This window comes from Scomber japonicus, chromosome 20 (assembly GCF_027409825.1).
Source record: "Scomber japonicus isolate fScoJap1 chromosome 20, fScoJap1.pri, whole genome shotgun sequence".
In the NCBI taxonomy this organism is placed as follows: domain Eukaryota; kingdom Metazoa; phylum Chordata; class Actinopteri; order Scombriformes; family Scombridae; genus Scomber; species Scomber japonicus.
The window spans coordinates 26,696,288-26,715,917 of NC_070597.1; the positions used below are offsets into that span (position 1 = coordinate 26,696,288).

The 19,630-nt window shown below is 39.1% G+C and overlaps 1 protein-coding gene across 1 annotated transcript; it reads right to left on the bottom strand.

Moving 5' to 3' along the window:
* Window positions 1-1,077: 1,077 nt before the first annotated feature.
* Window positions 1,078-14,472, bottom strand: LOC128381191 (NLR family CARD domain-containing protein 3-like). The gene is given in 13 exon segments (XM_053341139.1): window positions 1,078-1,939; window positions 3,605-3,651; window positions 3,874-4,047; window positions 5,965-6,138; window positions 6,448-6,606; window positions 8,658-8,711; window positions 8,713-8,829; window positions 8,941-10,741; window positions 11,731-11,962; window positions 12,617-12,695; window positions 14,001-14,114; window positions 14,279-14,392; window positions 14,468-14,472. Coding segments are annotated over 13 exon segments (3,621 nt in total). The 3' UTR covers window positions 1,078-1,388.
* Window positions 14,473-19,630: the final 5,158 nt, after the last annotated feature.

Sequence of the window (19,630 nt, forward strand, 5' to 3'; positions counted from 1 at the left end):
GAAAGATGTATGTCTTCAATGGGAACCATTGTGCTAAGAGTCACATACACCATAGGTAACTCCATGTTAACATTTCAAGTTGTTGTCAGTAAGAACAATACAGAATAATACCAGCCTTATCCTTCAATCAGGTTAGAATTGAATGACTCTGCTGAAGCCCATCGATTATCTGAGACAATCATTCTACATTTAGTTTTTTTCATTTAGAAAGGTTTCCTGGATTGGGCCTCTTGGACCTGTTTGTGTTTATGTAATTCAAATATGGATTTGGTCATGTGTCTCTTCATCACCACCTTCTAATAGGTTTATTAAACAACAGATATTGAAACTTCAAACAAAGCAATTAGACGAGTGGATAACAGAATGTTGATCATGACCAGATTGTTCTGCTGTTTTCATTTTGACCAACAAAAAAAAAGTTGTTTTTTTTGTATTTTCACATTTATTGGTAGAGAGAGGTAGACAGAAAATGAAGAGAGAGGGGGATGACATGCAACATGAGTTCTGGCTGGAATTTAAATGAGGGCATTGCAGGTTATATGGTATACACCTCAACCAGAAAAGCAAGTGGGATGCCCAACATTTGCTTTTTTATTAACCATAACATGATCTTTCCTTAAGCTTAACTGTACTATAGTTGTCATGAGCAGAATTAGATTCTTGCCTTCTCGTCATTTTTCCTTTCTAGTAATTCTTGCTTTCTAATAGATTGTAGAAAGCAAGAGTCTTTCATTGTATTATTGTATTAACATTGTCATTGTTGGTTTGCATGTATGTGGTCGTAGTGCTCATAGAACTGAAAAATGACATTGAAAACTCAACACTAACTTGTATTTGTAGTATGCTGCAGTCACTCTGAATAATCCACAGATGTGGCTCAACAGTTTTCATAGGGACTATCTTTTCAATAGAAACCCTGCTGACATCAAGACTGGTGGATTATCCGGAGTGATTCTCGTTGGACACTAATACTGACTGTTGAATTTGTGAAAATGCATATTTTAAATACTTTGTTCACGACAAATGAAAATTCATTAAACATCAGTTGTACAGTTATCACATGATTCTAAAGTTGATATCTCAAAACCGCAACATATAAACCTTTTTAAAGATTTGCATCTTCAGTTGGAAACAATGGGCTATGAAGTTCTACAGCTCCAAAACAGAAACTATAATCTATAGTTAGATCCTGCTAGAGCTAAGGGAATGTTTGGATGAACTGACCCTGTCATGTTCAGCTTATACATGTAGAATATTCTATGTTAAACATCTCTGTAAAATAAAATAACTTTCCTCTATATACAATTATCTTGTCAAAGTAGGTACACTTTTAAAAGAAACTCTGTACATTCAACTAGCTTATCAGGCACCAGAGTGAGTGTGTCTCTTCAGCACAGAGACAGTGAGTTGCAGAGTCCATATGTAAACTCAGACCGAATCCTAAAAGCAGGGTAGAGGGGTTCAGTGAAGGTGCAGTGGAAGGTGTGGATGTGGATCAGTGTGTCAGAGGAGACTCTGTAGAAGGACACAGTACCAGCAGACCAGTCCACATACACACCTACTCTGTTGCGTGCACTGGACGGGACGGGCCTGTGTATGATTTTCACTTTATTATTGTGCCAGGCAAAGTAACTAACAGCAGAGCAGTCCAGACACCAGGACCTGTTGTTCCCTCCAATCCTGCTGTCATCACCGTGTCCACTCCTCTTGATTCCTCTGTAAGTCACTCCTATAGATACCAGTCCGTTCCACAGGACCTCCCAGTACCGACGGCCAGTCACACCATTTCTACACAGCAGCTGGTACCAGAAGTGAAACCTTTCAGGGTGATGAGGATATGACTGCTCCTCTTCCTCTTCCTTCTCTACCACAATGTTGTTCTCAAGTAGGAACAGGTTTCTGTGTGCTGTGTTTGGGTCCATTGTGAGTTCGCAGGCATCTGATGAGAGAATACGACACAAAACAGCAGCAGTTATTGACTAAAGTATAACATAGATACATAGATAGATATTACCCGGTCAACCCCACTCCATTCCTAATAGAGATGACAAATGCTCTTTTTTGAATAATGTGGTGGATCTCTACATGTTTTTATTCAATGTGTATATGTGAAAGTGTTTTAGGCTGACTTTTGAATCTTATTTTGAGAAGGACTTTGCTTTCAAAGAACACAACTTCTTATTCACATTCAACAATCTTAAATTCTCCAGCAATGAACAATTTATCATTCATTTGCTCTTTATTTTAACTAAATACTACATTGAAATTCTTAAAGAAACTACCATTCTATGCAACAAACATTTCAAACAAAACGAAAACATTTCTCTTCAAACCTGCTAACTCTATGTAGGGTTAGGGTTAGAACCAGAATCAGGTTAACATTTTAGACCTTTGAAAGGCCCCTACTGAACACTTCTACGTAGCCGGTGCCCTGTGTCCATGAGTCAGCTTAAGATCAGCATTTAGACCCATGAAAATGGCTTGGTGATAGGGGCGCTATTTAGGATGATTCTTAGGGCCTGTGATTGACAGGGGCCCTAAAAATATTAGAAAATTACTAGAACAACTTATGGTTGGTGTGACCTGTGTGTGGTGATGGGGCCCAAAATCCCTGGTGGTGCCTCTGCTTGGTGGACAAGGGGAGCACATGATTACTAGCTGACATAAAGTTTTACTCTGAAGTTCTCTCTTCTACCACTGAACAGCTATCTTAACCTAAAAATGAAAAAAACATTTCCCCATATTTTCTTTACATAGTATGCCTGCCACATCACAGCATGAAACCATTTAACAAATGGTACATCAGATTTAATCAAGGAGGAAGAACTGGCAATCTAGTACTAGCTTCTTGATTCCAACCAACAAAGAGCTTTCAGCTCATTGTTTGAGTTCAGTGATCCATCTGGTTGATCTCTAATGGCTTTCATAGACTGCTGTATGGCACAATGTGCTAATTGGACATAACCTGCTCAGGGCCAAATGACAGAGTTAAAGTAAACAATGTGGAACATTTAGCAAGCAAATGAGAGTCCAAATTTTTCTTGTAACATGATAAACCAAACCATGGCTTAACCCTTACATTCTGTACATACAGTGGACCCATTGTTATACTTGAGAGCTGTAAAAACAGACCATACACATGTTTATTAGCATGACTTTTCCTAATGTGACTTAGAATATACAAAAATGGAAATAAAAGACATGTTTATGTTTGAGTATGCAAATGATCAATTTTGACCAGTATTTATTTAAAAAATAAAATAAAATATGTATGTATGGGTTAAAGCAACATTACTATTTTTTTGTTCACATACAGTAGGAGCAGAGGATCAAGCTGTAATCACAACATGGATATTATCACACAACGTTCATATGGCAAACAGTTGGCCACTTACACATCCAGTAGACACAGAGCAATATTCATGTGCAATAATCTTCTGACCACCTGATGCATGTAAGTCCAATATTCACTCTTGTTCTGGCTCTATTTTGGTTGCATTTTCAACTTTAGCTGACTTTTTAGCTGTAAGATGCGACTGGCTATTTCCACTCTATTGTATGTTTATGAGTTTGGTTTTAATGAATCAACCCAAAACACACTTACACTTCCTGAGTCCTGGTTTCAACTGCTGGACTCCACAATTTTCCAACCTGGAAAAAGATGAACAGAGTCAAACAAACATATTCATTTAGTTATTTCTTATTTGAATTTCTAAGGAGGTTCTTCTTAAAGACAGATTCTGACCTCTCCTGCACTAACTACAATACTGTAAACTGCTTTAACAATTCTCATCCAAAAAAAGACTAAATTAGTCCTCTAGTCTAACATCTGTACCAAACATTGGTTGTGCTTGGCGACAATCCTCTGCATACCTGAGAGTGTCCAGTCTCCAGTGTGGATCGTCTAGTCCAGCAGACAGAATGTTCACTCCTGAGTCTCCTGGATGATTGTAGCTCAGGTCCAGCTCTCTCAGATGGGAAGGGTTGGACCTCAGTGCTGAAGCCAGAGACTCACAGCCTTCCTCTGTGATCAGACAGCCTGACAAGCTAAAAAACATGATACATGGGTTAGTGTGTGTGGGATCCACTAATTCAAATTTCTCTCTACCCATACTGATTCCAATACCTCACCTCTGATAGCCAGTACTGACCTGATACTTAGGAATTTAAAAATATTATCAGTGTTGATAATGCAATGCAGTAGATTGGATCTGCATCTGAAGTGAGTGTGTGTGAGGTGAATAACAATAAAAGAGTTATTATAGCCAATGTTTCAGGTGCGTTCAATTGTAAACATCTTAGCTCGACAAACACATTATATTCTTAAAAATCAATTGAATGTTGAATGTTGACGTTCATCTTTAAAACCCCTGAAAACATGGCAAGCATTTGTACATTAGACCGAATGATCATAACTAAATAAGCAACAATCAAAGCTGAAGTTTTTTCTAGAGTTTAACATGCAAAGGGCCATATCTTACCCCTGGCACAAAGTGGTAGCAATCACAACACAAGTGTCTTTGCTGGTTTAAGATAGATGCACTTCCCATCCAGCACCCATGTTGTTAAAAAAGCAAATGCACTTGTGCCCATCTGAGCACCCATGGACATGTTAGTCTTAAAATGAGGTGTGGTCTGGCAATTGAAACAAAAAGTCAATGGTGCAGTATTTAACTGTTATTTTAAGGGTGCATTATCAAGAAAGTGGTATGCTCCTACATAGGCGGGTACACAATGCTCATTCACTCTGCTTGTTACACACATGTTCATGCAGCAGTGCACAGACATGCAAAACATTACAAAAAATAAAAAGATTTCAATGTAAAAGATTATATTCGTGCACATCATAATATTTGTCAGAATTAGCTAATCACAGTTATGATGAACAAGATTGTCTAATTAACCCTAACCCACAAAATCATGGCAATACACAGGAAATGAAACAGACCCGTCAGGTTGAGGGTCTCTGTCAAGACCCAGCAAATGGATAACAACTGATCAGACACAGATCAACTTTACTACCACACCACTACGTGAAAACATCAGGAACACATGGGGAAATAAGGGAGGTGAAAACAATAATTAAACTAAAGGAGGAAAGAACTGTGGACAGCTCCTAGAAAGCCAGCAGTAGGATCAGCACCTTGGAGAGTGCCAAGGCACACAGCCATGACAACTGTGTATTATCTATGACATTTTACATGATTGAAATGAATGAATACATTTTTGAAGGATATTCAACAAATATTCTGAACAGGGATCAAGTTTCCATACTTTCAGCAATTAAAACCCTTCTGATTTTATCTGTTACTCAATGACTGAACTAAACAAACTAAATGAACTAAAGAGATGTAATTTAAAAAATAAAGCTTTTTCAAATAACAAACAAATTTGCAACAAATATATGAAAAGGATTTTAAACTGGTGGTCTCCTTCATCCTCAGGGTTGCAGGTGGGGAGCACTATGATGATGCTGGCAATGGGAGGGTCCAGGAGCATCAGGGGCCAGTGTGCTAGTAAAGGATTGTGTGTTTTCACCTCACATACAAACAAATCTGATTCCTTTTCTACTACTTAGCAAATCTGCCATTATAATAGCAAGGTCTGAGCACCAAAATTAACATGGAGGTGCAACATGGTAGCCTCCATGGAAGAGGACTTCCTCCCTATGTAGATATAATGAGCTCATTCTATGGTAATGAAAACAAGTGATTCTTATTTTCAGGGTTAGGGTTTAGTGAGATGCCATTAAATCTTACACACTAGTCCTTTAGCTGAAAACTGGCTCTCATGTAGGACCCCGTTGCTCTTAGTAAGAAGCTGAGTGATTGTACTGTAACTTACATATTAGCTACAATAATGAGATTTAGAAAGAGGGTGGATTGTGGAATATATTAATATAGTTTAGCCAAGGAAGGAGATTTGTGAGTAAATAACACAATATACATCATAACCTGATCTAACCTGAGAGCTTCCAGTTTGCAGTGTGGACTCTCTATTCCATCAGAGAGCAGCTTCACTCCTACATCCTGCAGGTCGTTGTTACTCAGATCCAGCTCTCTCAAACCAGAGGGCTCACTGCTGAGAACTGAAGCCAGATGTTCACAGCTGTTACTTGACAAGTTGCAGCCATTCAATCTAAAGAGGGAATGATGACAAATAAATACATACATCAAAAGCAAATATTAGGATTTCTTTTACAGTGCTTCCATTAATAAAGTATTACAGAGTGACAGTTAGTTCACGGCACTAATGAAAACTTTGGAAAATGTTGTAGAATAGAGTAAAATTACATATTTACTATATGTGAATTCTAATCTACATTTTCAAAGACACTCTGTCCAATGAAATAGACAATTCTGATGAAAACAGGAATTCCTGAGTTAGCCTTCACTGATTCAGATATAATGATCTAACAAAATATCTAAAATATTGGCTTGACCTAACCTGAGGATTTCCAGAGTAAAGTTTGCAGAGAACCGCTTCAGTCCTGAATCCTGCAGGTTGTTGTTACTCAGGTCCAGCTCTCTCAGACAAGAGGACTGAGAGCAGATCACTGACAACAGGGACTGACAGCTCTTCCATGACAGCTTACAGCCATTTAACCTGAAGGAACAATATATCATGAAAAAAAAACATTTAGTGCCAAATCCACAAAGAATGGATTTCATCCACTAATAGCACAGTGAATTGTACAGTATTTGCACCTGCTCCCTTTTAAGCTCCTATCCACGAAAGGCTTTTTCTCCACATTTCATAATGAAAACTGCAGAAAGCACAAAAGCCTCAAACTGCACGTCTTTAATCAAACTAACGTTGATGCATTTTGCCTCTTTTACATCTCTAGTATTTATCTATAACATATCCTACTGAAATGTCAAATATCAGAACACAAATATTAATGCTACTCGGGTAGGTTGGAAACATTCAGTGTCTGAATCTTACACTCATATTGTTTAGGTGTCACTGAATGTATCCAGAATTTCACAGAAATATCAGTCTGTTCTGTTTGTTGTCCACAGCTGGCTGTGTGTCAGAGCTGGCTGCAGCATCACACAGGAGCTAAAATGATAAGTGCGTGTCCAAACTGATAAAAACAGCTGTGCGCCTTTACACAACAGCACAGCAGCTTAGCTTAATTAATGGATCAGTCAGGATCTGAAAGTAATTAATGTTCTGTGTTCTGCTGCAAATCTACACAGGTCAGCTGTTAGACAGATTCAGGTTCATCATGTTATTGTTTGTAATACAGCAGCCCTTATAGATTAACGCAGAGCTTCATCAGTACTGTCAGAACATTTTTATTTTTAAGCAGCTGAAAGTCCTTAATATCTGAATAAAGATTTTTACCATGATATCATTCAATATTAATTAAATATTATTTAATGCCTTACAAGCAAGGCCGAGTGAGAGAGAGAGAGAGTGAGTTATTAAATCTGTTTGTGAGTTTCTGAGTAACTTTTTTGGCATTCTAGCACCTCCTAGTGGTGATTTTGGTTTAACAGGAAGTAATTTTACATGCAGTCTGAAAGCAGACATCAAGCAGACAAGGAGCAGACACATCTCATCTCCTGCCATCCTATTTTTTGAGTTTGTGAAAGAATCATCTGTGAGTTTCTGTGTTATATATCATTATGTTTGGATTATATTTGATAATATTTGGAATGAGGATGCTTTTGTCAACATTTTAAGATATTTGTTGTAAATTGTGAAATTTAACATGTGCTTTTCTGGTTTATAATGGTATTGATATTGGCTAAAATAAGAGTGCAGGTTGTAAAACCGTCAACTTTAAAGTGCAAGTGCATTATTATAATTTCATGGACATTTACAGTGAGAAATGTGTGTGTTTTGATTGATTTGGAATTCATGTGATTAGCTATGTAGCAGTAAGCTATAGTAACTTTTTCATAATACTAGCTCCAACATTCTTGCATTGTTTATGTATTTTGTTGTGTTTGGGTTTTTTTCAGTTTCACTCTGGTTTCATAAATCCACCTACAACAGCATCTTATTAAAAGGCACAACTGCACAACATTTATTGGACGGAGTTTGGCTTGCTGTTAAATTGTGTTTCCACACAATGAGAACAGTACAGTGTTGCTTTCTTTTTATGTGCTATGTCTTATGTGTCTTTATGTTTCTTTGTTTATAACGTCTTGTATTGGAAATACGTGTATTTTGTTTATCCCATTTTCCCTTGAATTTTTGTTTTTGTGTCTGTCAATCCATAAAAATGAATCAATCAATCAATGACAATACAATAGTTGTCAGGACAGTTCAATCTCAACCAGATTTGTCAACCTGATGGTGACGCTAGAAGAAAAGTCAGGGGATCACCAAAGTCAGTAGAAGTCTCTACAGAAATCCATGGCAATATACACTAGTTGTTGATAAACTTCAGAGTAGACCAAAGTAGTGGATTGATGATTGACATGGTATAAATGTGGCTAAAAACACATTCCACAGGTTGTTTTTTTTTACAAATAAATGTTAAAGTTCGATGTTAAAATACACTTTGAGATTGTAATTTAACACTCACAGGGTTACGTCGTGCAGATTCATTAATCATGATCCAACAGGCAGTTTTGACCGCATGTGCCTACAGTTACTTTGAAGACATATCTCACATTATTTGAAGTGAACATAAATCTAACCTGAGAGCTTCAAGTTTGCAGTCTGGATTCTCCAGGTCCAAAGACCGTGCCATCACCTGAGTCCTCTAGGTCACAGTAACTCAGATCCAGGTCTCTCAGACTAGAGGACTGGCTGCTGAGAATGGAGGCCAGAGCTTTACAGCTTCTCGATGATAGGTTACAGCCACCCAGCCTGAAAAGTGATAGAGTGGAAAAACAAACATGTTATGAATTTTCTTCTGTCTTGCTTTATAACAGTGTATTGAAGATTAGTATAATTTATTGTGTTTGTGTATCAACGTACAGAGATTTACTGGATGCTTTGACCACTGGCAGCAGCCATAGAAGAGCCTCCTCTGAGGCGGAGTATTTCCTGAGGTCAAATACATCCAGCTTTTCTCCTGCTGACAGTAAGATGAAGACCAGAGCTGACCACTGAGTAGGAGAGAGTTCATCTGTGGAGAGACTTCCTGAACTCAAGTACTGTTGGATCTCCTCCACTAGAGAACGATCATTCAGTTCATTCAGACAGTGGAACAGATTGATGCTTCTCTCTGCAGACACATTCTGCCCGATGTTTTCCTTGATATACTGGATTGTTTCCTGATTGGTCTGTGAGCCGCTTTCTGTCTTTGTCAGCAGGCCTTTCAGGAGAGTCTGATTGGTCTGGACTGACAAGCCCAGGAGAAAGCGGAGGAACAAGTCCAAGTGTCCATTTTGACTTTTTAAGGCCTTTTCCACTGCAGTCTGGTAGAAGAGTTGTACTGCAGGGTTGTCTGGCCTAGACCTGTGAGGGGTTGACTGTGGTCCTTCTGCCAGCAGATTGACTCCAGAGTTGATGAATGTCAGATGGACATGAAGAGCTGCCAGAAACTCCTGAAGGCTCAGATGGACGAAGCAGAACACCTTGTCCTGGTAAAGCCCTCTCTCCTCTTTAAAGATCTCTGTGAACACTCCTGAGCACACTGAGGCTGCTCTGATATCGATGCCACACTCTGTCAGGTCTGATTCATAGAAGATCAGGTTGCCTTTCAGCAGCTGCTCAAAAGCCAGTTTTCCCAGAGACTCAATCATCTTCCTGCTCTCTGGACTCCAGTGTGGATCTGTCTCAGCTCCTCCATCATACTTGATGTTCTTCAGTTTGGACTGAACCACCAGAAAGTGGATGTACATCTCAGTCAGGGTCTTGGGCAGCTCTCCTCCCTCTCTGCTTTTCAACACATCCTCCAGAACTGTAGCAGTGATCCAGCAGAAAACTGGGATGTGGCACATGATGTGGAGGCTTCGTGATGTCTTGATGTGGGAGATGATGGTGCAGGCCTGCTCCTCATCTCTGAATCTATTCTTGAAGTACTCCTCCTTCTGTGGGTCAGTGAACCCTCTGACCTCTGTCACCATGTCAACACACTCAGGAGGGATCTGATTGGCTGCTGCAGGTCGTGTGGTTATCCAGAGGCGAGCAGAGGGAAGCAGTTTCCCCCTGATGAGGTTTGTCAGCAGCACATCCACTGAGGTGGACTCTGTAACATCAGTCAGGATCTCAGTGTTGTGGAAGTCCAGAGGAAGTCGACACTCATCCAGACCGTCAAAGATGAACACAACATGGAACTCTTCAAACCTGCAGATTCTTGCTTCTTTGGTTTCAGTAAAGAAGTGATGAACAAGTTCCACCAAGCTGTACTTTTTCTCTTTCAGCGCATTCAGCTCTCTGAAAGTGAATGGAAATGTGAAGTGTATGTCCTGGTTGGCTTTGTCTTCAGCCCAGTCCAGAGTGAACTTCTGTGTTAAGACTGTTTTCCCAATGCCAGCCACTCCCTTTGTCATCACTGTTCTGACTGGTTGGTTTCTTTCAGGTAGGGGATGAAATAAGTCTTTACATGCGATTATGGTTTCCAATCTCGCTGGTTTCCTGGATGCTATTTCAATCTGTCTGACTTCATGTTCATCATTGACCTCTCCAGTCCCTCCTTCTGTAAGGCAGACATGTGTGTAGATCTGATTCAGAGGTGTTCGGTCTCCGGCTTTAGCAACTCCCTCAAACAAACACTGAAATTTATTCTCAAGATTAGATTTGAGTTTGCACTGGCAGATAGCAGCATTAGTTCCTGTTGGAGCAAACAGCAAATGGCCATATTTTAGAGCAGCAGTATGACAAGCTGGAACATGGGGCTACACAATAATGCTTTGGCAAGGGGCTGTGTTAGTAGGGTTGATTCGGTTAGTGGTTCGGTTCCTGGGTGGTATTCGGTTAACACCACTCAGGAAGGCTTGTGTGACTGATACTGACACTGGCATGATGACCAAACACGACACAACAATCTATGTGACAGGATTTTACAATCATTTCCTCATGTGTGATTGCATTGTGAACAGTACACATACACTTTTACACTTTACAAAGTTGCCCACCAGGAAAGCATGCTTAAATGTATTTGATTGGCCAGCACAATGTGTGGATGATATGATATATCTTTGCAAACTCTGAGCCAGGTTCCACTTTCGTTGAATGGCCTCATTTAAATGAATAAGGAGGCTGTGTTTTATTTTATGCAGTGCTGGTGTCTGTCTGAATGTGGCCTTAAAAGTGATTTTATTGCACTAGGCAGAGTGTAGTAGACTTGTGCCTGGAAGCAAGAAAGGCTTGTGGGTTTAGATGTTCAAAGAGAATGTACTGATAGAACAAAGCAGTCATAGCAGGGCCAGTAGGAACTGCAGTCTGTGATTCTCATGTATTATGAGAATCTGCTCTGTTTTGTTTTAAAAAATTATCTGATAAGACTTTACTGCTGTTGTGGTGACTCCTTTAACCACCTGGATGAAAATTATTTATATATAACTTCATACAATTTTTTTGTCATACAAAATAAGGAATTGGGAATAAGGCAGCAGTTTTATGACATAATCATCCAATTTTGTACCATTTATCTTCTCCATGAATTTTAAAGCTCTTCAGTTTACTGATGGTAAATATCACTTTCCATCAACACCACACTACAATATGGGTTGTAAATGACATGCAAACTACATGGACTATGCTAAAAACAAGGCTGTACACTAAAGGTAGATTGGCTTTACATATTTAAAATCCTCTTACTGTTCTGCAGACAGTCAGCCAGCCCATCCTGCCTCATTTTCCTGAGAAAGTGTAGTGTGATCTTCACCAACGCCTCCCTCCTGCTCCTCCTCTGCTCCTCTTCCACACTGTCCACTCCACTCTCATCTTTTCTCCACTCTTCTGAGCATTCTCTGAAGTCTGGATGACTCAGAATCCTCTGGAACCTCTTCAGCTCATTCTTAACAAAACTGACAATATTCTCTTCAAGAAGCTGAAATTATATAAATTAACTTTGAATATTCTATAGACTGCAGGCTCTTTGAAACACAAGAGATAGCCTTTGTAGTTCTTAAAGACTGTGTAAAGTGAATTCAGACATTTTCTTCTAAATACATTAAATAGGTCATAAATGTATTTCTAAAAAATGTGTAAAAAGCATTTCAACCATTTAGTTTTGAATTGTGGAGCTAGGCTTCACAAACTGTGTTTCAACATTTCTGTCTTCAGGATTTAGTGGGCAGGTCTGAAAATCACCCGCCCCTGCTGCTGTAGAGGTATAAATACATTCAGCACACACTACTACTACTACAGTCTACAGTTAGCCAAGCTAGCCGCCGAGTTAGCCGTCGAGCGTAGTGTCCATGTTTCTGGTAGAGGTGGTGACTTTGATTGACAGGTGACACTTGGTAGGGGGCGGGGTTTCAGTGAACTCAGCGGGCACGCCCACAGCATTTGGTAGCAGAGAAAGAGGCTGAGTTTTACACAACTTTGAAGCCTAATTTCATATATTTGGTGATTTTTTTAATCATTCAAATTTGGCAGGGTGGTTAACAACACACTTTTCTGTGGTTTGTCAAACTCAGAACACATATTTATTCTTACTTTAGACAGACTTTAATGTTGGATGTGAAGAATACTTAGATACCATAAATATGGAGTCCAGGTCTGTTTGATGCTGCTGGTCAGGCTGATTACAACCAGTCTCGGACTTTTGCTGGTGGACTCTGTGGACAGACACATACACATATAGACACATACTTAACAGTGTTGCATGCATGGCTTATGGCTTATTATGTGAATATAGTGTATGTGAAGAGGAGTACAAAGGAAGTGTACTCAACAGAAACATGAAGCTCTCCCAATATAAGCTCTGTGATTGGATGCACACTGGGAATGATTATTTACACAAGCATGTGCCTTTGACTATCTATCAAAGAACCAAATATTTTCTATCATCCATTTTTAGCTACTTATTCAGGTCGTGGTGGCATGAGGCTGAGCAATGAAACCCAGACATCCTTCTCCCCAGCAACGCCCACTAGCTCCTCCTGATTCCAAGAAGTTCCCAGGTCAGGAGAGATATATAACCCCTACAGCATGTTCTGGGTCTGGGGTCGCCTACCAGTTGGACGTGTCTGGAACACCTCTAGAGCAAGGCAACCCAGTGCCAAAACCACCACAGCTGGCTCCTTTCAATGTAAAAGAGCAGCAGCTGTACCCCAGATAATAACATAGACTGTATAAAAGAAATGGATCCGTGACGTCACCCATTGGTTTGTGGACTGCTGCTCGGAAGCCAATAGTTTTGAATCTAGGCAGCACCATCTTGAACATTTCAGGTGCATGCTGGGAAAAAAAACACGGATTCTACTTATATGGGCATGAGGCGCATTCATGGACGGACGTATGGGCAGAGCAGGGAGGTTGCGATTGGTTGCGAGGGCTGGATCTTGAGGACATTGGTCAATCAACCTGTCAATCACAACGTAGCCACGCCCTAATGCATACCCTGCTTTATCGTCAAATATAAAATCAGGGAGGCCAAAATTTCACAAATGAACATCATACTGCATTGAAGAAGGCTTTAAACTAGCGATTGAGACCATAAACACATTTTGAAAACATTTACTCAGGTTAGAAATCAAGTGAGAAGTTGGTGAATTCTCCATTGACAACTCTTCTGACCAATCAGCGGCCAGCAGTCTGTTGACATCACATTTAGTATCGGCTCGGCTCGCTTGGAACCTCAGCAGAGCAGGTACTAAAAAAGTACCAGGTACCAAGTACTATCCCTAGTGGAAACGCAAAAAAAAATGAGTCAAGGCGAGTCGAGTCGTGCTGGAACTGTGTAGTGGAAAAGCGCCATTAGTGTTAGCACAGCTTTCAAGTGAGCGGTGTTGCAGTGTAGAACTTCAGTACACCAACATGTGACATATGTAAGAATATGTCATGTGAGTATAACAGTGGACGTGAATATTTGGAGGTTGCAGGTTGAGCTTCATTAGTGACTGTAGGTTTTAAATCCTTACCTTCTCTCAACAGACTCACACCGATCTTTAAAATTTAAAGGATGGCCCATAGACCAGTCACTCTTTAAGGACACACAGCTGGATACAGGGGAAGCTGGTCTCTGCTTCTGCTTCCTGGTAGAAATACAACATATACTATGTACTACATTGCAAACACATGTTAGTGTCTTCTATCTTTACTGTACAATCTTCTACATATGAATAGATACCTATCATAAATTAGTTGTATCCAGCTAATAGCCACAAAGTGTAAATGTGAATGTGTTTTAAACCCTTACCTTCTCTCAACAGAGTCGCATTGATCTTTAAAATTTAAAGGATGGCCCATTGACCAGTCACTCTTTAAGGACACACAGCTGGGCACAGAGGATGCTGCTCTCTGCTTCTGCATCCTGGTAGAAATACAACATATACACGTAATACACATAAACACGTTAGTTTCTTATAGCTTTAATTGTACAACCTACCGCATATAGACCACTACCAATGAATTGCATGCAGCTGGTTTATTGTTAGTTTGGTGTTTACTATTCTGAGAGCCCAACACAAATGGCATCATCCACCACTACTAAAAGGCTTAGTGACCAACAATAGAATAATCATAATGACAACTATACCACAATTAACTGATTTATTGATATATGTTCTATTATCTATTTTCTATTACTTACTATTTATTTACTGTTGCACTGGATATTAATGTACATCTGCATTTTTCTGTAGCGGTCACAGTAATATCTGTTGTTAAAGTTTACTGATGTAGCATCACATGACATTGTTAAAGACTGTGAAGTGAATTCAGACATTTTCTTCTAAACACATTAAATAGGTCATAAATGTATTTCTAAAAAATGTGTAAAAAGCATTTCAAACATTTAGATTTGAATTGTGGAGCTAGACTTCACAAACTGTGTTTCAAGATTTCTGTGTTCAGGATTTAGTGGGCGGGTCTGAAAATCATAAACCCGCCGCTGCTGCTGTAGAGGTATAAATACATTCAGCACACACTACTACTACTACAGTCTACAGTTAGCCAGTTAGCTGAGTTAGCCCCTGAGCTAGTAGCTGAGTTAGCAACAGAAAGCTCTCCGACGTAGCGTCCATGTTTTTGGTAGAGGTGGTGACTTTGATTGACAGGTGACACTTGGTAGGGGGCGGGGTTTCAGCGGACTCTGCGGGCACTCCCACAGTTTGGTAGCTGAGACAGAGGCAGATTTTTACACAACTTTGAAGCCTAATTTCATATATTTAGCGATTTATTTTATCATTCAAATTTGGCAGGGTGGTTAACAACACACTTTTCTGTGGTATGTCAAACTCAGAACACATATTTATTCTTACTTTACATGAACTTTATGCAATGTTTGAGTCATACACACACACACACACACACACACACACACATAGACAAATGTTATAAGTGCAGTTGCAAGAACAATACTTTCTACTCTTGGGATATTTGATTTGAAATAGAACTTATCTTATATTTAATTAGAACTATTGTAATTATCTGTTAACTGCAGTGGCATATTGCTTCCACACCAGAAAAAGAAAAACAGATCAGTAAATGTGAAACATTTATTGTTATAACAAGAAGAGTGAAAGTGACAGAGAGATATCATATAAATATTTCAAGCAGTGGAAAACAGAAATCCAATCCAGCTCATCTCACCTCGTAGCTTCAGTCTGGCAGCCATGGTCCCCACTCAGAAGGTCTTCCTCCTCTCTGTCCTCACATTGATCCATGGTAGTGATCACCTTCACACAAAAGCATTACTTTATCATTTATAATAATTTATTTCCCCTTTCCTCTAATTTACTCCCTTCTTCACCAGAGTCTTGTTTTCTTCCACTGTGCTCACATTTGAGCACCAATAGCAGTCAGTAAGTTATTTAACATTTTCAACATCAGGAGAATGGACTGAGCCTTGTGTCGTATTTCTGTAGAGCCCGACAAAATATAAAAAAATTATGGGCCCCTTTCTGCTCAAGGGCCTCTGGGCACGTACCCAGATGGCCCTTGGTAGATCCAAGCATGACTGTACTTGATTTATACCATGACTAATCATCTGAAATGCAGGCTGTATTATTAAAAATGCTACCAAAATATCTTTATGATTGTGAGTTTGGTGCAGCATATTAACATATTAAGTGATTTGACTAATCAAAATGCTACCACTTTACCTGAGGTCAAAGAATATCTTAATTAAACTGTCATAATGGTGTCATGACAGTTTTGGGTATCCTGTCAAACATCTATGAACAAGTGCTAGAATAGGTCTGTAATAGTCTGCATATTTTGTTAATGTCAAGTTGTCATGACAAAGACATTTTCTGGTCATGTCAACAGTCATAAACGTAAAAAGTAAACTGTTACCAAATATGTTTAGATATGAAACATATGAATACAGTTCTAAAAAGATTCTCCTTTTTTATTAGTACATAATAATAATGTAGTGAACAAATTATCCTGATTCCACATTGTGCAATTTCTCAAGATGGTGATCGTACTTCTCTTCTGCCATGGTCGAAAATACAAATGGCATTAAATAAAGCCTCCATGATAGATAGATACATATAGTAGGCTATTGTGTTTATCTTGCTGTGTCTGCTCTGATGTGTTGGTAAACTGCTGCTGAAACTAAGTTAATGTAAAGCGAAACACACAATTTAAGGATTTAAACAGATACTATTACAGATAAACAACACGTTACTTACTTTCAACTTCCCAGAAAATGAAACTGAAAGTAATCAGCTGCTAGTAGAGACTGGATGACTCAAACAATGACCTTTTTTAGCCAACATATTTTGACATGCGAGAGTTTGTCTTTCATTCAGCATTGGTGATGGTGTGGGGTCCCAGCATTTGATGGTGGAGGGCCCAGCGTAACGTCTCCTGGCCTCCACTTGCGCGTTCCAGTTCCTGGAATAGGCGGGCACGCGACAACTGCGGCGCGTCCTCGCTCCCTGTTATTATCACATGTCATTCATATTTTGACGTGCTGTAGTGTTTGCTATGTGTTTGGCGCTCTTCTTCTATTACCATGTACTCCCCCTCCTCCCCCAGCTGATCACCACAGCTCTATCTCCTCTGCAATCAGCCCACATAGAGAGTCAACCCCATAGATATATGGTTATCCCCATTACCCCTGCCAAAATGTGTATCCCCTGGTACTCTTCAATTTCATCTAAGACATGAAAAATAACAAAATGTGGGTTATTAATGCATAATTTTAAAGTCATTTTATCCACAAGGCTCTGCAAATCAACACTTGGCTCATTTATCTAAATAAAAGCTTTTATTCTTCTGTATGTGTTCCAACTTCCTTGTTAATTACACTGAACTGACAATGTCTCACGAGGCAATACTATCTTCTCTCTCCCACTGACAGTTTTACATTGTACTACTTGATACGTTTTCAACTTTTGTCATTGTGTTATTTAACCTATTCCTTCCTCCCTGCAGCTGTTATACAAACAGCACCACTCACAGTAAACAGCAAACACCACCGACCTGGACAATTGAAGTTCACTACTGAGCAATATCAGTGTTTCAGTTATACTATTACTTTCAGTTCACCAATATTACTCTCATACATAATGTTACAGTTTTTTCACTACTATTGTTTTTATTGCTTGTGTACTTATTATTTGTTGTTCTTTATTCTTTTTTATTGATTCTCTAGTCTTCTATTTTTGACTGATAAAAGATTATTTTATCTTATTATTTGTCAAATACAGTGAACATTTTCTGCCATGCAATCAGAAAGATGCTGAATTTCATTCTAATTTGGCCCAGAATGAGAAAATAAGATTTGTTTTTCAGCAACAACAGCATGTCAATAATTATATTACAGAGCAAAAAAGCAATACGATCAGATGAGTCATCCTTCACTGTATTCTGGACCAGTAGGTGAGTGAATGTGTGGTGTGCACCAAGAGAACAGTACAGGCTTGAATGCTCTATGATCTATGGGTGATTTAGGACCTATGTGTTAGACAATCATCAAAACACCAAATGAGGGAATATATTTTGGAAGAATGGTGTTCATCCCTCCCCCCATTTATTTGTAGTTGGTTCGTAAATGAATGACTACAGTAACCAGTAGTCTTTGGGGCCCCTGAGGGTCTGAGGGTCACATGGGTATTTGTCAGCTTTGCTCAGAAGGAGACAAAGAGAGCGAAAACAGGACACAAGATGAGTCCCCAAATCTTTGTTTATTATTGATCACAAACACATTGAACTTCCATCTCATCAGTTGCATTTGTTGTTTAGAGGCTTTCTTGTTCTCCAGTCATATGGCATCAAAATGCAAATACAAGAAACATTTTATGTCATCATTTAGATTTGTTTTCATAAAATAAAACACAAAAAAATAATTAAATACTAAAAATGACATTAAGCATCAAAAATATGATTGTTACTGTTTGTTTCATCTGTGCCTCTGAATGTTTCAGTGCAGCACAGCACATAAATATTCACACTCTTGAATCCTTTAATGGGTGTGATGACTATTGATGGAGTGTTTTGTCATCATTTCAAATTTAACATGAGCTTAAAATATGTTGGAAGATGTTTCAGTTTTTTTCCCGATGGACAATTATTTCATCGACAATATTATTTCCTACATTTCTGCAGCAACTGGAAGTCATTCCACACAATAAGGTTTGACATTTTAGGGTCAAAGGATCAGTTCAATTCTTCAACTGGTTTTACAACAACGATTCACACAGAATGAGCACAGGGAACCCACAGATCACAGCACAGAGGACACCATGTCTTCATATTATCATGGTAGATCATAACAGATAATAAACATACAGTGATTTTATGAACTGCAGGAGTTTATTGTAAAATTAAATGGACATTTCTGTGATTTCTGGATACTGGAATGGCAAGAGGATATTGCTTTGTTGTAATGCCACAATTATTGCCACATGTTCAATCGTGGCCTTATAACTTTCAGAAATGACTTAATCCATAATTGAACAATTCTTCTGTCTTGTATCTCAATATTATTCCCTAGCACCATCTGACAATTTCCTCTTTTGGATGGATCAACAGATTTTCGGTAAAACTTCAAGCTTAGAGTAAACACCAGGTTTCTACAATGGCTGTGTGTAAATTCTCATTACACAGGAGGAAGAGGACAACAGGTCGTAAAGTCATTTTCATGAGCTGGATGGATCTTTAAAGGTTTTAATACTGCTTAACTGCTCCAAGCTGTACATATACTTAAGGTGCCTTCATGGGATGCAGGTTTGAAGTAGTTTATCTCAGCTACAGCTAGTCTGAAAGATCCAAACTGACCACACAAGCCTGGTTCTTAGCTCTTCTCCAACACATCTGTGGTACAGTTTAATCCAGATTCACTACAGCACGACACAGAAATGCTTTAGTTTTATGGGTTTAACGACACAGACTTCTCCAAATGTGTTTGTTAATGAATAACACACACTGGAAAAAACTACATTATAGCTCATACACGATAAGTTTCACAAATTGCCACTAGATGGTGACAGAGGGCAGCACTTAGGCTCATGCACACTGACACACACACACAAACACATACACAGAGGAGAGTAGGCTGGGGACTCTGCAGGCTCGTGCTGGAGGAGCTAAGGCCTGA